This window comes from Anopheles arabiensis, chromosome 2 (assembly GCF_016920715.1).
Source record: "Anopheles arabiensis isolate DONGOLA chromosome 2, AaraD3, whole genome shotgun sequence".
NCBI classification, from domain to species: domain Eukaryota; kingdom Metazoa; phylum Arthropoda; class Insecta; order Diptera; family Culicidae; genus Anopheles; species Anopheles arabiensis.
In genome coordinates, this window is record NC_053517.1 from 16542299 (window position 1) to 16554960 (window position 12662).

A 12662-nucleotide genomic window follows, 5' to 3' on the forward strand; every position below is an offset into this window, starting at 1 on the left:
ACGCAATGGCTTTGGCGAAAGTTGAACACGCGGCCACGCTGAGCGCCAAGCGGATGCAGGGCGGTGTCGTAGCAGTAGTGTTGTGCTCTCTAAAGATTTGAAAGTAATGCACAACACACACACACGCCAAACTACTTTTCTGAAAGTTGAACGCGTCGTTACGTCGTCGGCGTCGTCGTTGCCGCCCCACCGATTCGTTCGATTGACAAAGGGTAGGTGCAGCAAAAACAACAAAAGCAGAATGTTATCACACGCCAAAGAAAATGCGCAAAAGATACTTCTCGTTCCTGTGCGTAGTGTTTAAATGCGTGCGGGAATGCTTGGAGCGATGCTGCATACGGTGTGGGAAAACTAAAGACACTCTCCTTATTCGAGCTCTCCGGCTCTTTCCACGTACGCGCTCCGACTCTTCATTGTCGTCTCGTTATTCGCTGTTTGACGCTTAAAATAAGCAACTGTATTGCACAGGCGTCGAACGGCACCTCGAATTTGGCCTAATTAATGCGGAGCCGTTACTAAATTTAGAACTGTATCTGCGTAACGAAACCACCATCACCAGTGAGACGACAGAACCGTATTGAGTTAACAGCTTAAACGGTCCCCTTTTCTTCTATTGCTGCTGATGCTGCTGCTCCTGCCCACTGGTCAAAGAGCTCACCATCATGGCGTGTTTGGGGAAAGAGAATTTTCTTTCGATGATTCACAGCTCCCCGCGTGTAGCTTTTCTTTCCTGGTTGTATCGCACACGTACATAACATACAGCGCTAACAGCGCAAACGTAAGATCAATTTAATTTTGTTGAATTTATTTCATAAATACCCTTATTAAAAATAACTAAAATAATAAATTGCCTTAGCTGCAATTATAAGTGAAGACAAAAAAAAAACTTGAACGACGGGATTTCGCATTCTTATGGTTTTCTTTTAAACGTAGTATTCACAAGTTTTCTTCGTTTTAATCATTGTAACAGTAACGAGGAAGGATGTAGTAATGAACATGAATGATAGGGAGCTTCTTCTCGGGTGCCATGACACAGTGATGACGATGATGATGGTCAACAGAACACGCGGGGAGCGTCGTTGTTGGTGGCAGGTGTGGGACGCGAAACAAAAGGAGAACCGTTGGATGAGTACACGCGCACGAGAGCTGTTATGTTTGGTTCCGGTGCAGCATACCCAAAAATGGATACTAATGTAGTAGAGCGTGCGTGTGCGGGAGAGAAGGGTGAGAGTGAACCGGAAGCCTAGCCGGGCGGTAGTTTTAGTTGTTAAGTGTTGTCCGAAATGCTGTGAGGTACGGGGTGGTGCCTCCCAATTGTCCGCCATTGCCCGTTGCATCGATGCATTTCCATATCCACGTCCTTTCCCGCGCCCTTAATATCACCACCAGCAAACCGGGCTGCACCCGTCCGCTGACACCGTTGGCAGTACTGCGCCTCGCTCAGTCTCCCCCGTTTTAGCTTTCCATTTATCATGCTTTCCGTAGCACGAGCTCACTATCTTCAATCTCACTGTTTCTTTTCTCCTTATAATATGCATTTTTAAATTTGTTAATAATTTGTTCACCTACTTTGCGTACATACAATTCAGTCAATCCATCTGGCGTATCCGCGTGCAACCATTTCTTGATTAATGAAAACTACGTTCTGAAAAAAAGGAAAAAGGAAAGGGGAGAAAAATCGTTACAATGGTTAGAGCTTGCGCTAGTTGCAGTGAGATAGAGAAAGAAATACATAATAAATACAACAAAATAAAAAAAAACAACAGCATCCAAATACAAAAATATTAAATCATTTCAAAATCATTTAAGAAAATCAATTCGAAAATTCAAATTCGTCAATGAAACCCAACGATAAAAATGTGTTTTTTTTTTAAACACACACACAAACACCAAACAATTATTTAAAAACATTCGAATCTGCTGCATCAGTGTGCCACGAACACAGCCGCACTTGGAGAGGAAAAAAAAACAAAACACAAAATAGTTCATTATCAAACGCGTTATCGCTTAGTTTCCGCAACAACGCCGACGACGACACAAAGACCCACCGGTTCCCACCTCCCGTTCAAAGCCGAAGAAGTGGTCGGCAAGATAAGGGCGCCAATCTAACCGCAGCTATAAACATCTACTGCTGAACTAAATTTTGATAAGCTACAGTAGAAGGGAAATTGTTTCAATTTAAAGGTTAAAAAGAAGAAAACATGGACGCTTTCATAATTTACACATCATTAGCAGTACATTTGCATGGAGCGCGAACGAATTTAAAATCAATCAGATGGTTGGTTTGTTTTGTGACGCAAAATAAAAGGACAACGAAAACAACACTAATCGCTGCAAGTGGCTTAACTGTACGGTCCAATACTTACATCTTTTGCTATTGAAGAGAATAGATAAATTTCCGGAATACCCTCGGCAGTATATCCCGCTACTTGTGCTTGCATGATAGCATTGCTTGTTAACCTACGGAACAGCTCGGTGGCTTCCTCCGACCAGGTGTTTTGGCTTTCATCTGAAAAGAAACGGCGAATAGTAGGGTAGTGGTTAGTAGTAGCAAGCAGCAGCAATGTAGCCACACGGCCTGTTTTGGAACATTTCGTCCGGCTGCCCAAAACGACTTACCAATCGGCTGAATGTTGGATAGCACACACTCTATCGATTGGAACGGTACGGAGATGAAATCTGTTCTGATTTGACGAAGGTTCTGTGGGGGCAGCATCGAGTAGCCACCGTAGTCCAGGTATTTCACTAAAACCAAATTGCTTTCCGTGACGTTCTGTACGACTTGCGCCCGGTACCAGCTGCCCGCGACGAACGCGACGCAGACCGCATTCGGCACGATCTCGGGCAGGGCGGGGGCCTCGCTCTGGGTGTAGCTTTGATTCAGTGAGTTCTGCATGCTGTTCAGGGTCAGGTGGGTGGGGTGCAGCGGCTGGTGCACGAACAGGTGGCCCACGTTGATGATGCAGCTAACGGCGACGTCATTGTTGATTCCCTCCACCAGCGGCAGCTGAAATGGTACGAAGCGGAAGAAATGGAACGGGAAGGATGAAGCAACAGGTCATACCGGTGGCAGCGGGTGGCACCACCTGCTGCCCAAAAGCGAGCGATAACAGGGCAGCGAATCGAATCGCAATCGCAAACACTTACGCTCGAACACGTGTCATTCATCAGCGACAGCGGTATGACCGTTTCGACGCGGCTAATCTCAATCCGCTGCAGGGTCAGGCCGGGAAACCGTTTCTGCGGGAACTTCTTGCGAATCACCGCTAGCGCGTCCTGAATTTCCTGCTGCGAGCCTTCGAGCGTGCAGATCTTGCTGTTGTGTGTGTCCGGGTTGCGCTTGATGATGACGTTAGCGCCGGTTTTCTGCTTGATCTGCTTCACGAACGTGCCCTGCTTGCCGAGCATGCCGGCCACCAGGAACGCGGGCACCAGGAACTCGTACGTCGTGACGGACGGGCCGACCGAGTGGGGCGGGCTCGAACCCTTGCCCGAATCCTCGGAGCGCACGCTGCAGATGCTGAGCGGCGGGCTGCCCGTCTGTTCGTTCCGCTCATCGAACGATTCCGGCTTGGGGTCAAATACGTCATCGATCGTTGCGGCGTCCGGCTCCGGCACGCAGTTTCCGTTCAACCGATCGCTCTCCGTAGCAGCGGCGTATGGCTTTGGCTGGGGTGATTGTTTCTTGGGTGAGCGGGGCGAGACCGGCGTGGCGATGTTAGCGTTCCCGTTCTCGTCCGGCACCCGGAAGTGGCCGCTCTGCAGCGATGCCGCCTTGGTCGGCCGGATCACGACCGGCTCCTTGGTCGGTTCCATCATTTGGTTGAACTTGCGCAGATTCTGCGGGTAGCGCGACACGACCGAGCCGGGCAAATCGATCGACGGGCTGAAGCTCAGCTCCTCGTTGTCGTGCTCGAGCAGGTGCGACCGGCCCAACAGGTCGTCCTTGGACGGGCTCTTGTTCGGCACGATGTCTATCGGGGCCGAGCGCGACGACCCGGCCGACGAATGACCCGAGCCCGAACAGTTATCCCAGTTTTCCGCACCATTACCACCGCCGCCCGCCTGTTGCTGTATCGGCAGCGACGAGCTCTGTCGCATGTCCGGCTCATGCTCTGCCAGCGTGCTGCTGACACCGCGCGACAAGATCGTACTTTCACATTCTTTGCTTTTTTCTCCGCCCCGATCGCCTGCGTCCGGCTTAAACTTGCGGCGGTACCAAACCAGCCCCACAATTATAGCGAGACTTGGCAGCGACAGTAGCAACAGTGGACGACCGGCAATCATTCTGAACTGAGGGGATGGGGGGCTGCTTTTGCAATGCGGCACTGAAATGATGCGGAATTTCAAAAGCTCTATACATATACATGTGGTTCGCCGCGCCGTAGCTCGCGCAACCCGGCGAAATGGGAAAAATCTCGCGAAATACCGGCGGCCCCCGCCGGATAATAGGCCACGGCCAACACTCACCTTAGCGCTCAGCGTTAGAAACTGTATTTGGGTGAAAATTTGAAGAATTTCCTATTTTATTCACACTTTAGTCTGGCGACCAACGCACACGTGTATTGAGTTTTATGTTGGCTAATACAAACATGGCGATCTCGAACACCGGCTGCCCGTTCTCTTTGCGAAGATTGCTGCCGCATGCATTTTTCTACCTGCCAAAACCGACTGACACATTGGCGTCTGTTTACGTGCCCTAGTTCGAGCGTTCTTTTTACTCGGGAGGAAACGGGAGGGCCCGCTAACCCGTGGCTATAAACGGTGGCCTCAGGCCAAAACCGGTTTTTGCCCAGCGGGATTTGTGCTCAGCAATTGCTGGCTGCTTTGCTGTGCTAAAGTTTTAGTACAAATTTCTATCCTTCCTGTTCCTGTGAATTGATTGTCCTTGGAAGTGTTTGTTGATTTTTCTATGCTCAGTTCGTAAAGAAAAGGAAGTCAGGAGGTGATTTTAAACGTACTGTGAATGTTGGATTTGTGCTGCAGTCGGTTTTGTTTAGCGATTAGCCACCGAACGAACGTTCCAGATGGTTTTCGTTCTTGAATTCAATGCAGATTGGTCTGTTTGGAAAAGTAATTCATTTTTCCAAACTATAGGGACGCAAGAAACAACATAAGCAGATTTAATCTTATTTAAGCGTAGAAAAAGTAGCATTAACTTTAAACAAAATCTATCCAACTGCGAAATTGAATGATAAAAGTGTTGATTTCTGCGGGCAAGGTTAGGTCATGTAGACCATATGCTCAAAACAATTGTTCTTCACAAATAAAAAAAAAAACGTCGTGAATAATTTCGTAACTTCAAGATGTTCGTTTTGCATCCATCGAGAAACCCTAAAGAGCGGCCTTATCAGCAATGAAGTTGAAATTTCTCCCTGGAACCACCAGAAAACTGCTGAACGGATCATTCAGCAAATCCAACATGGCGGCCCGCAGACAAAAAGGCCGCCCGGTCCATGACGCAGCCTCTCGCACGCGCTAGCTCGCGTTTCTCCCCATTGGCCCAAACGTCATGTTGTGGAGAAAACTGCAATTCTGTCATTTTGATAATAATAAATGAACGATTGAGAAAGCTAAGCCAGTGCGAAACGACCAGGCAGTGGGAAGCAGAATACTAAACGCAGCGGCTCGAACGAAAATACAAAAACACCGTGTCGCGTAATGGCTGGTCTGGTACAGGACTGCTTCTCCATCGGCAGCACGGTGGAGTGTACGACCTGCTACAATGCCAACATCGAGGGCGAGGTGTTGGCGTTCGACCAGCAAACGAAAATGCTCATACTAAGTATCCTTTTCCAAAGTGGCGTGAAAGTAAACCCCCATTCCGCAAATGGCGCTGGATGGGGCAGAAAGCAACACAGCAGCAGCAGCAGCAGCACATCGCATCATGCCCGCCAGCATCATCCGGTGCTGGTGGTGTTGTTGGTCGAGTTTTGATGCCTGCAACTCGGTGTGATCGAATCTCGAATGGATTGCGTGTGATTACGATTTATTTTGTTTATGTTCCCAAGGTTTGCTGGCCCCTGTAAGCCCCTGCTACTACTGCTGCTGCCGTGGGCCAGTGAGGCGATGGTTCCGGTGTTATGTTTTTCGCGCTCTCCCGCAACGGGTTTTCCTTAACTAGCTTTCTCTCCCCCCTACCCCCGCCAACTCTTTCTCTCCCCATCAACAGAATGTCCGTCGGCAAGTAAATCAGCAAAACTGAACGACGTCTACATCGTCAATCTGGCAATGTGCAGCGATGTGCAGGTGAAAAAGGAAGTCTGCATAGTTCCGGAGCAGCCACTATCGCTAAACCTCGAGCGCGTAAGTATGACCGGCACTGTGGACCGCCCTACAATCAATGTCCAGAGCCGTTACCAGGCTGCTTGCTTCCCCCCGTGGAAAACGGGAGCCACCACTTGCAACCCTTCATTGCAATGCAAACCGCACCCCGCAAACACTTGCCTGCGGTGCCTTTGTCGCGCGTTTTTTCGTTCTTCTCCATCTCTTTCTCGGTGCACGTTTGCTAAAGTTCCGTATCGCTTCCCTGTTTCGCTTTCAGTTGAGCACCCGCGCCAGGAATCAGGTGGAACAGAAACGGCTTCAGATATCCGCGCTTTCCGCCGGTGTCAGTCCCGAGGGTCAGAACCTTTACATGGCTATTGCACGCACGATCAAACAGGTAAGAGGGCGAGCAAATATTACTCTTTGCATGAAATTGGTAAGTTCGCACTCAAAACTGGCAAGAGAGCGACAAAGCTTCTTCACGTTCTTGCTGCGAACACTGTGCCATCGGACGGATAGCCGCTAAGCTAGGTTTCTACTAATTAACAACATATTTGCATTAAGAGTGGCCTCCTTCTGAAACTGTTGTGTCTGTTTTGTCCTTTTCGGTTTTGTAGGTCACCTGGTCCGGTCCAAACATTGTGGTGTGCAAAGACGTAACGATAACACCTCCATACAAAGTAGACAACGTGAACAGTTCCGACCAACGGCAGCTGAGCTACGTGAAGAAAATCGTAAGTGTTTCCTCCTCCACACCCTCCAGCCCTCCACACAGTTCTTAGTTCTCACGCCACTCATTTAACCTTCCCTCCCCCCCCGTTACAGGTGGAAAAGCACGAAAACGATCAAGCCAACATAAATCAAAGCACATCGGCAGCGGACATAGCTGCCAACTGATTCTCTCCACGCGCCGGATGGAGCGAGAGACACCGTGGGTACGACGGCGGACGTCGCGACGGGCGTGAATGGTGATGATCGGACCCCACCGAACAGCCCCGAGGAGAGAGTTTGTACCGCGTGTGCTGAATGTGGGTGTGTGTGTTTCGTTTCTTCTTTTTGTTTGTGGCGCGGTACCAACTACCACACTCTCCCCACGGGGAACGGTGTGCTCCGGTCCAGTGTGTTTGCGGTGATGATGGGGATGGGTGCGGTTGTGGCGAAGGGGGTTTTGGACGGCTAGGCTGATGGCTGGATTTGGTTAGGCGGTTAGAGAAGAATAGAATGAGTAAAATCACACGAAAACAACAAAAAAAGGTAATTTTTCCTATGCAATTTACGATACGATAGAGTCTTTACGGGCATTTCCCGGAAGCCTATCGGTTCTCAGCTCCGAAAAACGCGTCGCCCTGGAAACGAATAACGGTAAAGCATCAAACACACACACACTTCCTTGGAATGGTTTTGTATTTGTTTATTTCTTATCCTTAATCCTCTTAGCGTCTGCCGCGTCGCGTCGTAATAATAAATAATACACTTGCTCTTCATAAATACTTATAAAAAACTGCTTGCCTTGCACGCACCGCAGCTAATGACTATTTACATCCGCTGTGAATGCATCGTAATGGGTGTAATCCCCCTGTGCTTTTGCGATTTATGGGCTGCTGACAATACCCAAAGCTTAAAAACAACGCAAATTTGGAAGTTAACATAACATTAACCTGGTAAAAAGCATTGCGTCTGCCATTAAAGTTGCAATCGTAATTTGCTACATGCTTCCCAATCAATTATCTCTACGGTTTAGATCAATCGATCGATCGTTCGGTAGTAGTCTAGCTTCTTATTCTTCTTCTTATCCAACCTTGCTCCCGGTTTACCAAAACTTTTTCACCCCAAATATGCTGCCCATCAGGTCACGATCGAGAAAGCTGAAGCCGGTATAGTCGGGCGAATCGCCCTGATCGGTTTCGTTCTCCTGCACGCTACTACTATCGGCACCACCGTCATCGTCATCGTCCTCCTCATCGTCGTCATCATCATCATCGTCATCTGTAGCGGAATGCAAGCGAAAGGGAATGCATTTTTATGACGCTCTCGTCGTAAGATGGGAAGTCCAACAAACCCGCTCCCCCCCATACGTACCGAGCGAAAAACCGAACAGCTCCTCCGCTTCGTCCTCGTCGTCCTCATCCTCCTCATCACCCCCCACGTCGATATCATCCACCGGTGGTAGCGGTTCCGGATCCATGACGGACAGGCCACGTGGGCCAAACTTAAAGCAGGACACTCGCAGCACCGCCTCCACCTCGTCGTCCGCGCGCAGCTCCAACCCTAGGCACGCCTTGAAGCCTTCGTTCGCTTTGCGGGAAATGCCATAAACGCGCCCACAGAACCGATTGTAGCCACCGGGCAGGGGCAGGCAAACCGGTGTCGCTCTCCTGGCTGCAATGACACGTCCCGGTGAGTAATGATTTTGATTTCACCTCCTCATACCACACACCACCCTACCTGAGATGACACGGTTCAGGATCATGCGATCGGCAAACTTAATGCCGACCGACATCCGATCGCCATCCAGATACTGGATCACCGCACAGCCCGGCCCCTTCACCGGAAACAGCGGCACGTCAATGTTCCGGCAGCAGTTGCACTCGTACGCGGTGCAGCGGCAGTATCGATTGATCAGGCTCGAGTCGTCCATGTTGACGACGGACGCTTCGCTGACCGTTTCCTGCGGCACCACGTTCGATTCCTCCAGCACCTCGTTCACCACCTCCGGGCTGGCCACCTCGTCCTCGATTTCGTTCGTTTCGGTGCTTTCCGGCACCGCTTCGCTTCCGGCGTCCTGTTGCGTTTCCGAACCGGAAACGTCCTCGTACGTATCGACGACGGCATTTTGCTTCTGCTGGCCCAGCGCATTGCTGCCGGGGATGAGGTTGGCAGCAATGTCTGGAAAACGTAACGATGTTAGTGAACAAAGCAACTAAATTTTACATTGTATTGACCACTCACTACTGTCCAGCTTTCGCGCGGAGGAGCAGCTCAGAACCGCGCACAGCACGATCGCAACCGTCCAGACGGTGTAGGGAAACCGCATCGTTTGGGTGTTGTTTGGGCCTAAGACAGTTGACAGAAGAAAAAAAGCCCCTGTTGAAGAAAGAATTCGTTAAGGTTAGCCGTCATTGGATCACGATCTGGGAAGTTGGGGAATATTCAAATGATTTTTTCCACACAAATAGAGATCGACACCCAGATCGCGGCCGCGATCGCGTTGCATCGATCACCGAACCTGCCACCGATTCCCTCCCTCTCTCTCTCTCTCTGGGCGGAGTGTGGTGACGGCAGTGGTGCCCTCCGTTACTCTGGCACTCTGCCTCATGCCCCGGCCCCGGAAAAAGGAGGTCACACATCTACGCATAATACTACGTTTGCTGACCGAAACTTTCACGAAATTTTCGATCACACACCCTCGCTTCCACCCTCAGGATGGTGGCAAACAGGCGCAAGCGTGATAGTTCAGTAGCCACCTTGGGTTGGTTGGTTTGGTTGGGTGTGGGGGTTTCGGGTTTCGAACGTGCTTTCTCGTTCTGTGTTGATACCGTCCAACCGTGCTCTTATGCTACCCGCTCCACCAACCAGTAAGCATAAAAGTGCGAGCGAAAAGCAATAAAATTCGTAATTTAAATGTAACGAAGAAGAAGCATTATGTTAAAAAGAGCAACAAAAAAAAAACCCTCCCGAAAAGCAATCACCATGTGTGTGTGTGGTGGGCAATTATCTGATTATAGCTCGTTCGTGTAAGTTGTACACTGCTGAGAGCTAATGCGCCGCGACTAACAACCGCTAACTGGAGCAACTAAATAATTTGCGATGGATCTGAATTCTAAATTAATCGCCCGTAGAGAGCCGGAGCAGACAGTTAGCAGACAACAAGGGGTTTGCAGTAGTTGAACCCTCCTCTGCTCTAACGCCCGAATGATGGGATGATGGCATACCGTTAGGGTGCGTGACTCACAGCACGGTGGAGTTTTAGTGGCTTGTGAAGTAAAAAACCGTTAAATGTTTGCTGATGGGTTTTTTTTTGTTTTTCTTTAATTATGAACCCGCCAAAATTGAATCATTAATACCTGGAACTTGGAGGTTATTTGTTCACCATTTTCGTTGATGATGGTCGAATGGAGATGGAGCACCGGTTGCCATTTCGAAATCAATTTTATCGTTAATGACTATACGATTTAATTACCACTAATGTATAGAGAAACCTTGATAATAGAGAATCTGTGTACTAAACTTGAACATTGCCGAGGTTTCTTGTCGTGGCATCGCTTTTTCTAGTACTATAATACCTGGATAATATATCCGACTCGGTAGTCTAATGCACAGATCCGTTGGCTCGCACAACACCGCAGGGTATCGATTCCTATCTATCGCATCCAACAAGCGCGCACAAGCGTCTTGATTTTAGAGCGCATTTTTAAAATCAAATAGGTTGGATTACTCATCTAATAGAATGGGATATGATATCTAGCTGTGTAGCAGACTTATAAAGACTAAGACAAGACACCAAACAAAGTAGTATAACAAGAAGAAATATAAATAAGAGGAGAGATGAAGAAACAACAATCAATCATTCAATTTTAGGTTCATTTCTCACTTTTTTTGTTCTACAAAAATCCAATTAGCAAAGTAGAACGTGACGAAATGCATGAAACACACGCTTCAGACCACCAGTCTGTTGGAAATATGGATTGATTGTTTAATCTAACATTTTCACTTCAATGATCCCTTTTACGATCTTGCGCTTTAACGCGTACCGATGTTTGCCAAAGAATGTTCAAAAGCGGTTGAAATACTTTTAAGCTTTCATTATAATGCCTCTAATGCTAATCACTATTATCAGGATTCTGATCATCACCACCTGAGACCATCAATGCAACGGTTGATACAGGCGTGTACGATCGAAGCGATCGAATGTGCAAGAAGGCAAGCCTCATTGGGTATGCTCGCTTGATTTATTCTACTAATTACCGTTACGATCTCATCTTAACACCGTTATCGTGCACAGATGTCCACAGGAAGCTTTACTACAGTTAACTACTACTGCCAACGGTCCACACACAGCATGGAAGATCGTACCGTGTTTAGTGTGAAAAAGCAAAAATCTTTCCCCTTTTTCGCACTTTAACGAACCCGCCGATTGCAAAGATAAACACTGGCAGGTGAATTTCTAGGTCTAGGTCTCGATGCAACAGAGGCAAACAAACATTGGCTATTCAATTCTAACGGCGTTTTTTTGTTTTGCACAATTATGTGACCACGGGGGCTCTGTTTCTCTGTTTTTTTGTTTTTCCATTTTCTAAAAACACACACGCAAGAACACACTTGCGAACCGGAATGTCTTCTGTAATATTAAAAAAAAAACACACACACACACACACCTTTCTCGTACCTTTCTCTTCGAAGCCTCACGATCGAATGAGCGCCGCTGAGCAGATCGGATCGGAAGAAAGCAGCCCGTGACACAATTTCGTCGAACGTCCATATTCTCCCCCACTCCATGCCATGCTGCTGCTGACTAACCGATTCCCAGATGTGTTTGTCCGCCCCCAGTGTTTTCCCAACCAACCCTTCCCGCCCCCCTAAAGAAAGGGGCGGTAGGGGTGATGATGCGCGTTCAGGGTTTCGGTTTCGCTTCGCACACCGTTCGTTCGTTCGATTTGATTGGCTCCTTTGTTTGTTTCTTCCCGCCAGTTCTATGGTCGGTGGGGCGCCAACCTGGACCGTGGCGGGGGGTGTGTGGTGTTCTAACGGTGTTCTCTGCATTGCCAGCGGGCGCAGAGAGGCAAAGCATTAAACACACACATATATCCACGCATGTGTGAGAGCTTTCGGAAAAGGCAGCAGCCGGGGAAAAGACCCATCCATATGATGCAAGATGTTTTGCCTCGTTTTGCCCACCTCAAACCAATCTTCTCTCGCGTGTAAGTGCCGTAAGAGCGCGCAATCAGCAGGCAGACAGGTGGTCGTCGTACTTTATTTGCACACACGCGGTCAAAGAACGCATCAACTGCTCATCCATTGCCCACGATTGATATGGGCGAACGGTTGAATGGTTTGAATCGCATAGCGCACCGGAGCGCACCACCACCACCACCACCTGCCGCCAATTGGTTCGCCACACTGCCCAAAATGGGACAAAATGTGTCAATTTCACATACAAGGAGGGGAGAGGCAGTTTTGGAGACATTTCTTTCCATCCCCAAGCGCTCCTCCATTGTTGACGCAGAAGCTTTCACTAGCGAAAGGGCGATCGCTCGATCGTGCTCGTACCTTCGTAGCAGCAGCAGCAGCAGGCCGCGGCGTAACCTTTTGCACATGCACATTCCGTCGTGCGCAGTGTGGGGGTTGTATGCATTTTGCGCGATGGATTTGGTGGATTCTACATTCAGTAAGGTGGT

The 12662-nt window shown here is 48.8% G+C and overlaps 3 protein-coding genes across 5 annotated transcripts; 1 reads left to right on the forward strand and 2 right to left on the reverse strand.

Annotated features, from left to right (window-relative positions):
- Positions 1–788: 788 nt before the first annotated feature.
- Positions 789–4644, reverse strand: LOC120895308 (A-kinase anchor protein 1, mitochondrial). 2 transcript variants are annotated; one of them, XM_040298535.1, is made up of 5 exons: positions 4471–4644; positions 3148–4355; positions 2620–3007; positions 2367–2509; positions 789–1645 (listed from the first exon to the last, which is right to left on the reverse strand). In XM_040298535.1, exons 2-5 carry the CDS (start codon positions 4285–4287, stop codon positions 1586–1588), a joined length of 1731 nt encoding a protein of 576 aa, XP_040154469.1. In that variant the 5' UTR covers positions 4288–4355; positions 4471–4644; the 3' UTR covers positions 789–1585. The 2 variants fall into 2 exon arrangements, with proteins under 2 accessions (XP_040154469.1, XP_040154468.1); XM_040298534.1 differs by having other exon boundaries at positions 3148–4328; positions 4471–4643.
- An 853-nt stretch (positions 4645–5497) lies between these two features.
- On the forward strand, positions 5498–7520 carry LOC120896215 (LSM12 homolog A). Its single transcript, XM_040300186.1, has 5 exons — positions 5498–5785; positions 6173–6306; positions 6545–6664; positions 6885–7001; positions 7093–7520. Exons 1-5 carry the CDS (start codon positions 5662–5664, stop codon positions 7162–7164), a joined length of 567 nt encoding a protein of 188 aa, XP_040156120.1. The 5' UTR covers positions 5498–5661; the 3' UTR covers positions 7165–7520.
- A 133-nt stretch (positions 7521–7653) lies between these two features.
- Positions 7654–11740, reverse strand: LOC120896214. 2 transcript variants are annotated; one of them, XM_040300184.1, is made up of 5 exons: positions 11654–11740; positions 9217–9351; positions 8713–9153; positions 8347–8646; positions 7654–8253 (listed from the first exon to the last, which is right to left on the reverse strand). In XM_040300184.1, the coding sequence occupies exons 2-5, from the start codon at positions 9299–9301 to the stop codon at positions 8078–8080; spliced, it is 1002 nt and encodes a 333-aa protein (XP_040156118.1). In that variant the 5' UTR covers positions 9302–9351; positions 11654–11740; the 3' UTR covers positions 7654–8077. The 2 variants fall into 2 exon arrangements, with proteins under 2 accessions (XP_040156118.1, XP_040156119.1); XM_040300185.1 differs by lacking the exon at positions 11654–11740 and adding an exon at positions 10332–10452.
- Positions 11741–12662: the final 922 nt, after the last annotated feature.